Source organism: Equus caballus, chromosome 5, assembly GCF_041296265.1.
Source record: "Equus caballus isolate H_3958 breed thoroughbred chromosome 5, TB-T2T, whole genome shotgun sequence".
Lineage (NCBI taxonomy): Eukaryota > Metazoa > Chordata > Mammalia > Perissodactyla > Equidae > Equus > Equus caballus.
Window position 1 is genome coordinate 91,395,282 of NC_091688.1, and position 12,855 is coordinate 91,408,136.

General features: G+C 40.3%; 1 protein-coding gene across 4 annotated transcripts in view; it reads right to left on the reverse strand.

The window, feature by feature from the left end:
- Nucleotides 1-1,110: 1,110 nt before the first annotated feature.
- ST6GALNAC3 (ST6 N-acetylgalactosaminide alpha-2,6-sialyltransferase 3) overlaps nucleotides 1,111-12,855 on the reverse strand; it is a 498,406-nt gene continuing 486,661 nt past the window's right edge. For 2 of the 4 annotated variants that reach the window (XM_023641831.2, XM_070267475.1), the window contains 2 exons: nucleotides 4,400-4,507; nucleotides 1,111-3,346 (listed from right to left, as the gene is read on the reverse strand). In XM_023641831.2, coding sequence (XP_023497599.1) covers nucleotides 3,160-3,346; nucleotides 4,400-4,507 — 295 coding nt within the window. In that variant the 3' untranslated portion in view covers nucleotides 1,111-3,159. The remainder of the gene's footprint in view (nucleotides 3,347-4,399; nucleotides 4,508-12,855) is intronic. The other 2 variants (XM_023641833.2, XM_070267476.1) reach the window with 2 other exon arrangements.

The following is a 12,855-nucleotide window of genomic DNA, read 5'->3' on the forward strand; positions in this document are numbered from 1 at the left end:
CTTGGATGGTACTGAAATATTTTAATTTTTACAGACGTTAATTAACTTCTGGGATACATACACATCAATGATGAGTGAGTTCACTTAAATTTCCTGATGTTTAAGTGCTGGATGACATCTCTTTCAGTTGACTAGAACCTGTGGAACTGACCAGACGTTTGCATGACAAAGTACTCTCCTTGAATTGCTTTTTTGCCATGTTCTTCTCTGTCAATAAATCTTAGATGGAAAATTTCTCCTCAACATGGGAAAAATTAGACTGTGTATTTCCACTAGAATTAGGAAGCTTAAGGTAAAGAAGAATAGGAAATGGAAGCCGAGAAAATTAAGACTATAGACAAAAATAAATCATGAGATTCTATCAAAATGCTGATTACACTGGAAATTATTATCCAGTTAGGTCTCCAAACTGAGAACAGTGTTTTTTGTTTCCAACTTTTAGAAAAAAAGAGACAAGATACAACAATAAAAAAATAGACAGTTGCGGGGGCCAGCCCTGTGGTGTAATGGTTAAGTCTGGTGAGCTCTGCATCTGTAGCCTGGGTTCACAGGTTTGGATCCTGGGCGTGGACCTACACCACTCATCGAGCCATGTTGTGGCAACAACCCACATACGAAATAGAGGAAGATTGGCATAGATGTTAGCCCAGGGCTAATCTTCCTCAAGCAAAAAAGAGGAAGATTGGCAGTGGATGTTGGCTCAGGGTGAATCTTCCTCATCAAAAAAAAAAAAAGAGTTGGCATTCAGTTAAGGAAAAAAAGGGAAGGAAGAGGAGGGGAGGAGAGAGGAGACAGGAGGCCACCTTCTCTCCTCCAAAGGAAACACTACCTGTTCTACACACACCTGCTGCCCTAGAGTGAGGGATACAGGGCATTGGAAAGTCTCTTTCATCAGAGAAAGCTAGAGTGAGGCAGGAGGGCAAGGAAGTTTTCAAAAGTTTCTCATTAGTAAGGGCTAAGACAAATCGAGTTGGTCCTTCATTACCAGAAAACTAAATAAATTAAATTATGTGATATCCTGCAGCCTTCTGATAACTAATGGCTCCTTTTTGTTTAAAAGCAGAAATTCTCTATCACAACAGGGGAGAAAAACAGTCTGTATTACAATAGTAACATTTGTATCTGTTTATTTTTCTTTGAGTGGGCATTTCTATCCATCATTAGCTAGAAAAAACTAACATACATAGAACTGAAAATCACATAAGGAAACAAAAAAAGAATAACAACATTAACAATTCCAACAATGGAAGTGGTGCTTGCTAATTTTTATGGATCTGAGTCCTGGGTATCAAAATGGCAGAAGAGCAGGAAAGAGACTTGCCCAAATGTCCCATTTTAATGATAATTCATCACAGGAATTAGCACTGGGAAGGACTTGCAAAATGCTCCTGAAGTGGAATGCATCATCACTTCCAGCTTCCAAAACATTTTTTAAATTAATCCTGGCTTTTGTCTTTTGGATTATTTGCAAGAATGTTTTTGGTCTTTCAGCTCTTTTCTCGGCAAATCGACCTTCGAATATTTAATGAGCAACGAGTATATGGAGAACAGAGTCATCTCAAGATGGGAACAGGAAACTGTATTTCTTTGCTTTCATTCCCTCCTGTTGCCTCTGCTTCCTCATCTTTTCCTCACCGAAATAGAGTCATTAAAAGAAAAAAATCAAAAGTACCTATGTTCACAGAGGTCCTAGTCTATGGCCAAGACCATCCTTGTGATACTTTTTGCATAATCCTGATATGGTATATTGTATTTGGTACTGAAATCAATTAGCTACTACTCTACATAAATGCTATTCTATACAAATATTAGCAAGGGGAGCAATCTGGAATATATCAGAGGAATTAACAAATTACAGATTATCTGCCAAGGAGATGTCAGAATGCATAGGCAATAGCCCAGTGGGGTGGTCATGGGCATTGCATGGGACAGCATATGTGACAGGGCTCTGAATGACAAAGCACTTTGGACATTAAGGTCATTATTATTGTTGTTATTATGGTACAACAACTGATACACTGTGGGGAAAATAAACCCTAAGAAGGCAAAAGTTCTGGTCAGATTTAATACAAGGAAGCATTTCTTCTCCATGTCTAACAGTTGGCACTTAGAAATGGTAATGTAATGTAAGGAGAGACATCTTGGGCCTATAAAATAGAAATTGGAATATACAAATATATATTATGAAGTATGGTAGGATACAAATTGATGTAAAAATATGCTTTGTTTTCCCTGTTTTGTGATTTTAAAAGCATACAGTTTTGTTTTGTTGGATGTTGAAGCAGAGTTAGTAAATCCTTTTGGTTATGTTTTAAGAATGTTTTCACAGTATATGTTATTACAGTGTTGATATCTTACATGTTAAATAGCTTCTGAAATACTTAGGACTCAACCAAAAATAACTAAACATTAATATAGATCATTCTAGTAACATGTTTAGTTATATTGTTTGGGGTAGTAAGAATGGAGTGGTGAGAGTGGAAATTCATCAAGATTTGCTAGTTGGCCCATTTTGAATTAAGTGTTTGAGATAGTCAACTAATCTTGATGGGTATGATGTCCATGACATCATCATTGTTAATTAGGAAATGGCCTGAGGCTTTAGCTGTAGGAGGTACTGTAGGAAGACAGTATGTCAGGAAGAGATTCTCCCCTGCCCTCAGACTAACTAGTAACTGCAGTAATATGCTTGTACCCAGAGAGCATTTCTTGGGTCAGTGTTCGACGATCAACCATTCTTCAAGATGGTGGAGCTGCTCAGGTTCAAGAGACTATAGAGTCAAAAACTGCCTCATGAGGCCAAATCCCATGGCTTTTGGAAGTTACTTACTTTTCAAGAATTCTGGGCAGCTATCTTGAAGGATAATCTTCCCATTTCTTAGGTCACTGCTGTCATGTTACTGGCCTTCATTTCAATTCCAGTTAAATTATAAAGTGCAGTATGTAATGTTGAACCTTCAGAAAGAACACAATGAGCACAACCACCCTCCACGGAATCCCAAGTTCAAATGACAGGCAGAGTCACCATTCATATCTGAGGATGTACAGAAACTTGAACATCATTGTTGTTGTCTTTATCATCACCGTCGTCATCATTCGCATCACTGTTGCAGCATCATGATTACATCAAGTGGTATGGCAAGATCAGAAAAACCAACATCAGGACACTGTCCAGTTCGGGTGTGTAAATATTATCCTGTGTTTCTTGGCCCATTTAGCAAACACTTTCTTTTCAGTGATAAACCTATGCCCCCCGTATGGGGCATGTTCATGAAGAAAATATTCATCACACTCATCTCTTCCTTGTTCATAGTAATGATAGGGGACTTTTCTATACCCTTCTGTCCTAGAAAAAAAAAAGAAAAGAGAAAGATTGAGATGAAGAATGAAGCATTCATTTACAAGAATCCATTATGTGCCCAGTAAATGCATTTACTTGCAAACCCATGCATGATTCTTGTCCATGAACTCAGTTAAAAGCTATTATGTATAAAAGCTTTTAAGAAGATGTACCAGGTCCTTAGTGCTTTAATAAATCAAATAAAATTTATATATCACACCAGTTACATTCAAACTTATAGCTATCCTCTGAAGGAGGAAATGGTATATAATGGAAGCAAACTTTGGATAACCTGATGCGCCTGCAGAACACAAAGAAGCTTGGTGATTTTTCAGAGTAAGATATTTGGTTCATCTGTGCTCCATTATGCTTATAGTTCTGGTAGAAATATTTGATCATAAAGATTGTGGCTTAGTTACCATTTTGACAATGTGATTACAGCAGTCTCTGACTTATATTGTGCCAATTGTTGGTAGGAAAATATATTACATTACCTTGATGAAGCATGAGGGTTTGTTTTATTAAATAATTAGAAATATCCCACCAGCAAGGATATACTGTGGATAAACACACCCCTTTTAAATAAGGATCTGGCAGATTACTCACTTATTAGTGAAATACAATTTCCAGGAATTCTTGTTAAGCTGTCAGCTTCTCTGAGGCTTCAGGACATTTGTCCTTCATAATCAAATATAACCATTGAGTAGAAGCCATCTATCAAGCCATTAGAACTGGAGCGATGACAAACTTGCTTTGCAAATTAAATAACCGCTAAGCTTGTTCTGTATTTCCAAGCCACACGTCCCTGATACGCCACTGATTAAGGGAAAAATGCTCCTTCTGACATTTCACATTAAACTGTGGTAAATATTTTTCTTTTTATCACCCCTAAAAGTCACAACTTGATGCACTGACAATAAAATGTCATGTCAGCAAAGAACACTGGGAAATAATTGTTGCTTTCTCTCTTTCTCATATTTATGGTATTAAAATCAATTGTGATATTTTGACAAGGTATCAGAATTGGAGACGCATAAAAATAATTTCTTGCGATCTCACCTGCAGTAGGTGTCATTTATCATCCCGTAGACGTGAATGCTGTAACAGGCATCCATGGCCAGAATGAAGGTGAACCATCCTGTGCTGAGATAAGAGCCAGACTGGACTCTGGGGGGAAGGGGGTGGGGGTGGACAAAAACAAACAACAACAACAAACAAAACAGAAAACATGCAGAGAGCAACAATAAAGTGTGGTGAGAAACGAGCGACCTTTTATCAAAAACATAGCACTTGTTATCAGGAAAAAGCATTAAGAAACTTGACAGTCTCTCAAAGTACACACTTATTTTGAATTATCTCTGAATAATTTATAGGCATGCTCTCACTCTTACTACCTTAAGCCTAGAAGCTATGTTGCATGGAAGAGAAGCCATATGGCAAATAACTGAAGTCAAATAATCCTGCTCCCTTTGGGCGAAAAATAATTTATTTAATTTTCCATAAGACACAAGCTACTGCTGTATATCAGAAGACAGGTTTTCTAAAAGTTGCTTGGAGCCTTGATGGGAACTGAATGAGAATGGTGCTATCTTGTTTTTCTGGACATATCACTCTCTCTAAGGCCTGTTGGGTTTCTAAGTTCAAATTGGATGTAGTGTAGGTGAATGACTTGGTCTATGAAAGCATCTGGAAAGCTTCCCTTCACTGCTTTCCAGGCGTTGTGAGACAAGACTTTTCCTTTGTAAGACCCATGTTACCAACCTCATCAACCTGTTTTTATTGAACACCTACTATGTGTCAATTGCTGTAGATGCTGGGGATACAGCAGTTATCAAAACCACCGAAGCTTCAGTCTTCATGGAGGCCAGAGGATTGAATTTGGAGGTGGATCTGTTATAAATGTTGGCCAGGGAAGGCCTCTTTGATAATGGTAGCAAAGATCTGAAAAAAAATGGGAGGGGGTGGGAAGAAGCCATGTGGACATTCGTGGGAAAGACCGTCTCATGTGTGCAGTCTTTCGACCCCCGTCTTGGCCACGTTAAGAATGGACCTTGGGCCTGAAAAACTTCCTTAACAAGAGCTAAGGAGCCCTCACAGCCTGTTCCAGGCTTGTTGCCTGGGTGGGAACATCCTTCCCTTTTTCAGACTCAATGTGTGCTCCTTTGCTTTGCTTAATGATATATGTATCATATGGCACCTGGCTAGCCCCACTACTCTATCTGTCCCCTGCAAAGACAGGTTGAGGTCTTTTGTTCTGTGTCACAAGAGGGTTGCATGCAGGCCAGTGGCTCTGAATCAGCTGCCAAGAAGGACCCAATGGCCATTGGGGACCAACACGCACTATTGGAGCTGATCTTTCTCTGTCGCTTCTCTGTGTGGGTAAAGTATTGTTCCATCCACTGCTTGACTGTGTTGTGTTTTCCTTGGCAATTCTGATAGTAAGACACAGTGGGCAGCAGGAAGAGGAAATAATAATGGAAAAAGCACAGTATGGAAGTGTGCTTGGTATGTTTAAGGAAAGGATGGGAAGCGTAGTAACTGAAGGGGGAGAGTGGCTGCTCTAGTCAGATGCAGTGCTCATTGGAGGGGTCTGCCAAGTTCCAAATGGCTCAAGGAAATGTTTGATGAAAAGCTGCATCTCCATGCTTGTCTTTAGCCAAGGGGACTCAATCCATCCAAAACAGATGACTGCTTGTCTCTTTAAAACTCTCCCATGGGAGCATTTGGGTCACCCCAGATTGTTTGGCAATTGTGTAGTACCACTTCTAAAAAAACCTAAATTTCCGACTTTGCATCTAGACTTCTTGGCATACTGAAGCACAGGCAGCTCTTCTCCTACAAACTGACACTTAGTCACTGATAACCACTCTCTGGGTATAGCCCTCCAGCCAGTAGCTGCTCCCTACTGATGCCCAATATTGTTGATGCAGTCTCCAGTACCAAGCCATCAGTCTGCTATAATTAGGACTATGAATCCTTTGATTCTTCCTTTTTTTTTTTAAGCAGGCTCTGCTTAGTATCAAATTACTTACAGCAGACAAGCATTTCAGGAGCAACATAAACTCACAGTGGGGATTGATAACTAGATATTTTAATCTTTATTTTCATTCACTTTGGGTGATTTGCAAGGAGAACCAAACCCGTCTTATGTATATCCATCCCCTCTGCTTACTTCTCACTGAATCTGAAATGCCACAATGAAAGAAGACTTCCTTTGTATCTCCTGGTGTGTCTCCTAAGTGGAAAATATTCCAGAAACACGATCACATTGAGTTACACGCACTTTCCTGTGTGATAGAACTAATAGCAGACGCGTGGGTTAGGAATGGGTGCCAAATGGATAGGAAGATGTACCACAGGGACATGAAATACACTAATGAGCAACTTTGCTGATTGCACAACTTCACTTGCAGTCAATCCTGTTCTGGGGTCTGAGCAGGAGCAGCCACGATGGGAACTGCTGACAGCACCATCGGATTAGAAAGTCCTTATATGAAAATTGGGGGAGATCAGAAAAGGCAAGAGTCTTGACTAAAAGCTATGAACCCAGAAATTTTTTCTATATGCTGGATTCTTCTGGTTATTATTCCTACTGAATTGTATACCCCTTTTTCTTTGCCTTCTCATTACACTTTTTCTACATTTTTTTCCTCTCTATCCTTTTTCATTACTAGTCAGACCCCAAACCAGTAGAGATCACTAAAAATTTGTCTACACTTGATGAGAAAAAACAGGTCTCACATTCACCCATTTATTCACTTTTTCGTTTATTTGGATCCTATTATGTGTCACTGACTATGTGAGAAGCTGATGATGAATATTTTCTTAAAGAGCACACGGTCTAGTGGGGGAGGCACGCATGTTAAAACCATTAATCCAATATTACAGGGCAATAAAGCACAAGCTCTTGTGTTTTGGAGTCAGTATCCAAGTGCCGTGCAGAATTGACAGGATACCTGACTTCACATTCCAGCTCTGCCACTACTCGAATATGAGCCTTTGGACAACTTATTTGGCCTCTTTGGGTCATCTTAGCTTCCTTGGCTCTAAAATGAGATGGTTGAACTAACTTAAATCTAAAGTTTCTTCCAATTTTATTTTTATTTATTTTTTTTAAAGATTGCACCTGAGCTAACAACTGTTGCCAATCTTTTTTTTTTCTCCTTTTTCTGCTTTATCTCCCCAAACTCCCTCATACATAGTTGTATATCTTAGTTACAGGTCCTTCTAGTTGTCGGATGTGGGACACTGCCTCAACGTGGCCTGACGAGCTGTGCTGTGTCCACACCCAGGATCCAAACCCTGGGCCACCGCAGCGAAGCGTGCGAACTTAACCACCCGGCCATGGAGCAGGCCCCTCTTCCAATTTTAAAATCAAATGATTCTTTGTTCATCACCCTGAATAGTCAATCTGTTTTAACCTTTAGCCATTCAACAATAGCACGCTCCATGCACGTTGGATATGTACTTAACAAACATACTAATCAGTCAGATCACATTTAATGCCCAATTGTGTGCTGGGCATGCCACTAAATGTCTGGGGTGAATGTAAAGAGGGCGCACAGTTTTTACCCTGCAATCATAGTGGCTATAGTCACTAAACTTTTGTGGGGAGGAGCTCCATGTCTTCCTCCTTCACACTGCTGCTCATGGAAGGTGCTAGAATGGCTGTCCAAGACCGAGGACTCAACTGGACCATAGTATTGAGTGAGAGAAAAAAATAAATCTAAATTAGGGAAAATTGTTTTTCTTCCTATGTGTTTTTCTAGGGGTGAGTCCATCCACAGGGTTGCTAACTGTCAAGGACCAAGGTAATATTATAGCTCCAGGATAAAGGAGGGGGATTGTTGGTATGACATATGGACCCCTTCTCTGCAGAACAAGCTCCCCCGGCTCATCTGGTCCAACCTAGATAGTCATTTCTGAGAGTTCAGCGGCAACAGAACCCTCCGAGGATAAATAGAAGACAATTGTCAAAGTGGCTCCTTTGCATATCTATCTTCTCTTTACCACAGGAAGATAGGGTCAGGAATTTCAGGGTTTGGCATCTGGTCAAAGATCTTTCCATCTCACCACAAAACAAGGAAATTTTACCACCTTTCTTATACTTGATTATGTTTAAGCCCAGCCTGATTTGTTCTGTTTCTGGATAGACAGATCATAACAACCAGCTCAAAAGCTCTTCGAGCAAGTTGTGCTGCATTTGATTCAGATTGGGGAGGCTCAAACTGCCCAAGTGCCCTGTCTACAAACAGCACTTAGTTAGACAGCTGCATTTTCTTTCCCTGGTGTCTCTGATATTCTTGGAATGTGAAATCGCGTGAGGTTTCCTACCCACAGGACACACTGGGGCTGGCAAAGTGGTTTCTTCTGAAAACACTCAGAGCCAATGTCCATACAATGATGCTTGAGGTGGAATAATGGCAACTGCTAGATTAATCCAAGAATTCTTCCAAATAAATGCCCTTGTGACCTGGGTCCCTAAGGGAACTCACTGGCCTGGATGGTGCTGGCTCTGGGAATTCTTGTAGCCGCACTATTTCCAAACTCTCCTGCTGTGAGAACATACTAGAAATGAGGAAATATAAATTACATCCAAGTAAACTTTCTGAGGTTCAATAAAAACAAGAACAGAAAGAGTGGAGCTGACATACATGAAACTGTTTATGCTTTTTTTCAGCTTGGAGAGACCTAGAGATAACTATTAGATGCCTTAAAAAATTCTAAAAGGGTCTTCTCTGGGGCCAAATATTGTCTTGTAATTTGTCACTCATGCATGCGGCACTAACTATGTACCAGCTGGCTATCGGCCATGGCACTTCTTATACCTTCCACATTTGGGGATCGATAAAAACAATTACTGTCATCTACAAATAAACAATCAAGATTCCCATAGGGGTGATAAGAGAATTTAAGGCCCTAGTTCAGTACAATAGGAAATCTTAAATTAATGCGGCAGAATAATGAGCCATGCAGGGGAAAATAAAGGCAGGAATGTTAAAAGGAAGCTATCAATCAGTTGTTTCCACTGGCCAAGCTTTGCATCCCACTGCTCCTTGGTAATCAAGATATTTACCACTGGAAACTACTTAAATTTGCTTGTTCATCTCTTGGAAAAATGATGCTGTCAACACCTTGATGTAGCACATGCTTGAAGGCATATCATTTAAAATATGAGCTTTCATGTAGTTTATTACTGATAAAATATAAGCTACCTTGCCTCTTGATGTTTACCTCTGTTCCTTGATGTCTAAAGGCCATCACACGCCCACAGAGATTTGTTGTCTGTCAAGCTATCCTTATTTTTACCAATCTCAATATTTTTTGGCCGTCAGCATCCTTCATTTGCCTGTACCCCTGCTTCTGAGCATATTATGAAGCATTTTTCTCCTATTACCTGGCAAGCTGGAACTTTCTAGTGAGTGACATTTCCCTTTTGGATAATTTTAGGGGAAGAACTGAAGAAACTGAAATGGTTACTCTTCAGAAAAAAAGTGGATTACATTGAATTTACTATCTAATCACAGGATGCTCTGCTAATTATTGAACATCATTAGCTTAATTGCTTGGGTTCTGAACTCAAGAAGCTTATACTTTGATGAGGAAAATAATCGCACTTTCTCTATATTAGGGCTTCTCAGTCTTGGCACTATTGACATTTTAGATGAGATAATTCTTTGTTGTGGGGAGCTGTCCTATGCAGTAAGTTCTCTTTCACATTTCACCAGTTTCCCTTCTGTTCCAAGTTCACCCATGCCCTAAGAGAGCAGTAGATTTCTCAATTCCCTAATGCCTATTCTTGGCTCTACTCTTACATCCTCTGCCCTGAGGATGTCACTGACCCTAAAAATCCAGGTTCTCCTTATCTATAGTTCCCATTCCACCTGCTCACTATCCCACTGACTTTCCTCATCCAGCCAAGCATCTCCCTTCTTTCTCCTTCACAAGTCTATCTGAAACCATTCAGGTTTGGCCAATACGGAACCATTATCTCACCTTTTAATAAAGCCCTAGGAATTAGCCAATGTATTTGGCCTTCACCCAAAGGGCAAGTCCTGGCCTGCAATGGAGAAAGGTGCAATGGGAAAGGAAAAAAAGTGTCAAGTGGGAACGAGGACGAGGAGTCCAGTAGCCTCAGTGTCTGTGGCTGCCTCCTCTTCATAGAAGGGCTTCTTTTGGGGCCTTTGGCTCAAATATCGCAGCCTAAATTCTACTGTTTCTTACTCATTTCTTTCATGAACTGAAGAAAACAAGGCCTGGGGCACTCCAAACTAACATTTCAAAAGCGTAATAATCATTTATCAAAGCCCGAAGGAGATCAAGACCCTCCGAACAATGGAGGTTTATTGGAGAGCAAAGTATTGGCAGCAGTTTCTGAAACCTGCTATACTCAAGAGTAAAAAGGGAGTTTAAAAAAAGAGTTAATCAATACTTTATGTCTTGTTTTAACACTATTGGACCTCAGTTCTCTCATCAATATACTACACTGGCAGCATAAATAAAAATAGCAAAGTAAGTTTCCATATACCTTCCTAGGGAGAAGGAATACCTGAGAGAATACAGATTATTCAATTAAAAACATTCTTTCCCCCATTTTTTTTAAAAGTACATGGATAATGAAAGAATGCATTTAAACAAAGAGACTGGGCAAGAAAAACAGCTGATGATTATCAGTAGCAGCTTGGGATTCCATCTAATATTGTGAACCAGTCTAATGGAAGCAGAGCTCAAAGTGTGGAACCAATTTCCGCTGTCCCCAAGTCATATATTTTTGTATATCATTCGATAGTCAGGAGCTATGGAAATACTCTGGAGTTTGCCCATTATATTAACACTGTACATTTGTATGATCTGTCCATGGGACATGCCCCGCAAAGATTTAGGAAGCAACAACTTCCTGCAAATCAGGCAATAGACCTCTCAATCTTGGCTTGAATCATTTGCAAATGGACATAAACTTTTCAAATGGATAAAAACATCATACTGCGGTTGGTGACTCTTAAGAGAATGCACCAAATAAACAGAATCCAGGCCTGGAAAATGATGAAAAATGTGCCACGCATGAATGGAGACAGTAGTGAATCTTAGAGGAAGGCTATACCACCATCCTGATCAGCTAACGTCAAATGCCTGCACTAATCAGTAGGCACTTGGACTGTGAACATAACAAATAGTTTTCCTGCCATGCAATCAACAGGACTCTTCAACTAGTGATGAATGTAATGAAATTGTACAAAAGGAACATAATAAGAAATGTCTGTGTTCTTTTCAAAATGTACATTTAAAAGTAAAATGGTACAGCTCCCAAAGGTATGATTTATGGCTTCTGTAGAAATAGAAGATACCACTCACAAAAATTACTTTGTTCATTCATCTCAGAAATTAAAAGGTTATTTTGCTCCTACCCTTGGGCTTTACAGCCCCTTCAGTTGGAAATGTTGGTTTCTGGGATATCGTTCACTTTCTTAAATGAACAATGAGAACCTCAGGGATGGCAGGGATGGATGGTGGGGATCTCTCTGTCCACTTCATTAAGGCAGGACTGCTTCCTTAACCACTTGGTATTGACTGACTTGCATCCCCTCCAAATTCATATGTTTGAGCCCTAACCCCCAACATGATGTTGTTCAGAGATGGGGCCTTTGGGAGGTAAGTAGCTTTACATGAGATCGTGAGGGTGGGGCCCTCACGATGGGATTAATGCCTTTATAAGAAGAGGAAGAGACACCAGAGTTCTGTCTCTTTCCACCACATGAGGACACAGCGAGAAGGCTACAAGCCAGGAAGACAGTTCTCACCAGAAACTGACCATACTAGTACCCTGATCTTGGAGTTTCAGCTTCTAGAACTGCGAGAAACTAAATATGTGTTGTTGAGCCACCCAGTCTATGGTATTTTGTTATGGCAGCCTGAGCAGACTAAGGCAGTTGGTGTCTCTCAAGGCCCTCCCCCAATAAACTTAAACTCCCCACTGTATTTTCCAGGACATCTCATCATGAATTCTTTCATTTAGTCATGTGAGTCCATTTATTGCTCCTTAGACACATCTCATACGTGCCATTCTCCATCTTTCTACTATTTTTACTTGTGTTTACTTTCCTTCTTCTTGAAATGCTGTCCCCCATGTCCTTTCTAGTTTCTAATCTTATCTACCAAGCTTTAATTCTGCTTACTCTTATCCATTCAAGAAAGATTTGTGGAGTACCCTGTAGATGTGGGGCACTGCACTAGCCATTGGAAATACCAAGTTGTCCCTGATGTCAATTCAGGGTCAAGTAGGGGAGACAGATACAATGACTGTTTTCAGAAACAGGGCTATCAGGGAGGTAATTCCCCTGCAAGTGCTAAGGGAATATGGAGGGTCAGCAATAGACACAGCTGCGGGAACTGGGGAAGGTAATTCCTTTGCAAAGAGGAGATAAGAGCTGAGCTGTGGATTGAGGCTAAATAAGAACACCAGGCAGAAAAAGGAGAAGGAAGAGAGCCTTTCAAGCAGAGGGAACGGCCTGTGCAGT